This window comes from Egretta garzetta, unplaced genomic scaffold (genome assembly GCF_000687185.1).
Source record: "Egretta garzetta isolate BGI_Z169 unplaced genomic scaffold, ASM68718v1 scaffold1141, whole genome shotgun sequence".
Lineage (NCBI taxonomy): Eukaryota > Metazoa > Chordata > Aves > Pelecaniformes > Ardeidae > Egretta > Egretta garzetta.
The window spans coordinates 51,342-53,052 of NW_009258505.1; the positions used below are offsets into that span (position 1 = coordinate 51,342).

Sequence of the window (1,711 nt, forward strand, 5' to 3'; positions counted from 1 at the left end):
GCGAGGAGGAGGGTCTGGCCCACCATCACAGGGAAGGGCACGGGGTGCATGTCTTCAGGGCCCACCGAGCAGTTCTCAAACATGTGGCTGTATTTGAGGAACTTGATCAGGGACCGGGGCACGTTGTCGGACACCTTGCAGGTGTGTTCCTCAAAGAAATCCTTCACGGAGCTGAAACCTCGCTGCTTCCAGCGCTGGAGCATGAGGTAGAGTGGGCAGCTGCACCTGATGGGGTTGTTGTGCAGGTACAAGCCATTTCTGATGTTTTCGGGCAGAGCTGCCAGCTCCTCCACGGGGATGCTGCTCAGGCTGTTGGAGGAGAGGTCCAGCGTACGGAGGCCATAGTTGCCCAGCCCTTGCACTGAGCGGAACGGGAAGGTAGTCAGGTTGTTCCAGCTCAGGTAGACTTTTCGCAGGCCACTCAGCTTGGCAAAGGCATTTTCATCTACTCGTGTAATGCGGTTGTTGTAGAGCAGAAGCTCCTCCAAGCTCACCAGAGAGTCAAAGTAGTGCCTCTCAACGGCATGCAGGTGGTTGGAGGACATGTCGAGGTGACGCAGGTAGGAGGCATTGTGGAAAGCCTGTGGAGAAAGGTCCTTAATCTGGTTGTGGCTGATGTGGAGGGCCTCGAGGTGCGGGAGGGCGGCCAGCCAGCAGTCGTGGAGCTGGGTGAGGGCGTTGTGGCTGAGGTCCAGCGTGGTGGTGGTGGGTGGCAGTGCCTGGGGCACATGCTGCAGCGTCTGCCGGCTGCAGCTCAGCAGGTCAGAGGTGCAGATGCAGGCAGCGGGGCAGCTGTGGGGCAGCGGGGAGGCACGGGGAGCACGGCCCTGGGCACAGAGCTGGAGCAGCAGCAGCAGCCAGAGCAGGGCTGTGGGCACCCGTGGAAACATTGTGCTGAGCAGGAGCCACTATGCAGCCCAGTGGCACAGCCAGGCTCGACGAGACGGAAGAGTAAACGTGCTGCAGTCCTCCCCAGTCTCCCCCTGTGCTGTTTTGGCGGGGGGCTCTACCAAGTATCCACAGATGCCCCTTTGCACCTTGCAAAGGAGGCTCCCGATTCCAGCTGTGGGGCTTGAAAAGAGTTAAAGAGCGGCATCCCCCTGCCCAGCTCTGCTGCGTACCTGTGCTCCAGCCGGCTGTGGGCTGCCTGGCACCCGGCTGCAGAGGGGTGGATGGTGGCTGGCGTCCGGCATCAGTGGGGTGAGACACTCCAGTGTTTCAGGGCTGTGTTTTGGGCTCGGCGAACGCCTCGCTGCCTCCCGGAGCCGCACGAGCATGAAGTTTCTCACAGCTCAGTGCTGCCGTGGCACATCCCCATGCTCCGGCCCCCGGTGGCCCCTGACCAGCATCTGGCTGTCTCCTGGCCAGCATCTCCCGGGGAGCTGGGCTTGCTGCAGGAACGCGGTCCTGCTCCTGCCCCTATTTACGTGCTGGCGGTGCGCGACGTGTGGGCCGGGCGGGATCCCATTGGTCCCGGCGCGGGGAGTGGTGGCCACGGTGGTGGCCGTGGCCATGGCCCTCCCTTGCCGTCCTTGCATGCGCAGTCAGCACCAGCCCTGCGTGGTCGCTTGTCCCCAAGGGGTGCTCAGGGCCACTTTGCCAACCCTCCGGCTTTACCGGTGCGCAGCCGCTGTCCCTCCTGCTGGAGAATGGCAACCTCAACCGGCTGTAATCAGTAAGGCGGGCGCACCCGCTGGCCCCTGACAGTCCC

At 62.9% G+C, this 1,711-nt stretch overlaps 1 protein-coding gene across 1 annotated transcript in view; it reads right to left on the reverse strand.

Moving 5' to 3' along the window:
* Positions 1 to 890, reverse strand: part of AMIGO3 (adhesion molecule with Ig like domain 3) — a 1,511-nt gene extending 621 nt beyond the window's left edge. The window contains 1 exon segment of the mRNA XM_035901587.1: positions 2 to 890. Coding sequence (XP_035757480.1) covers positions 2 to 890 — 889 coding nt within the window.
* Positions 891 to 1,711: the final 821 nt, after the last annotated feature.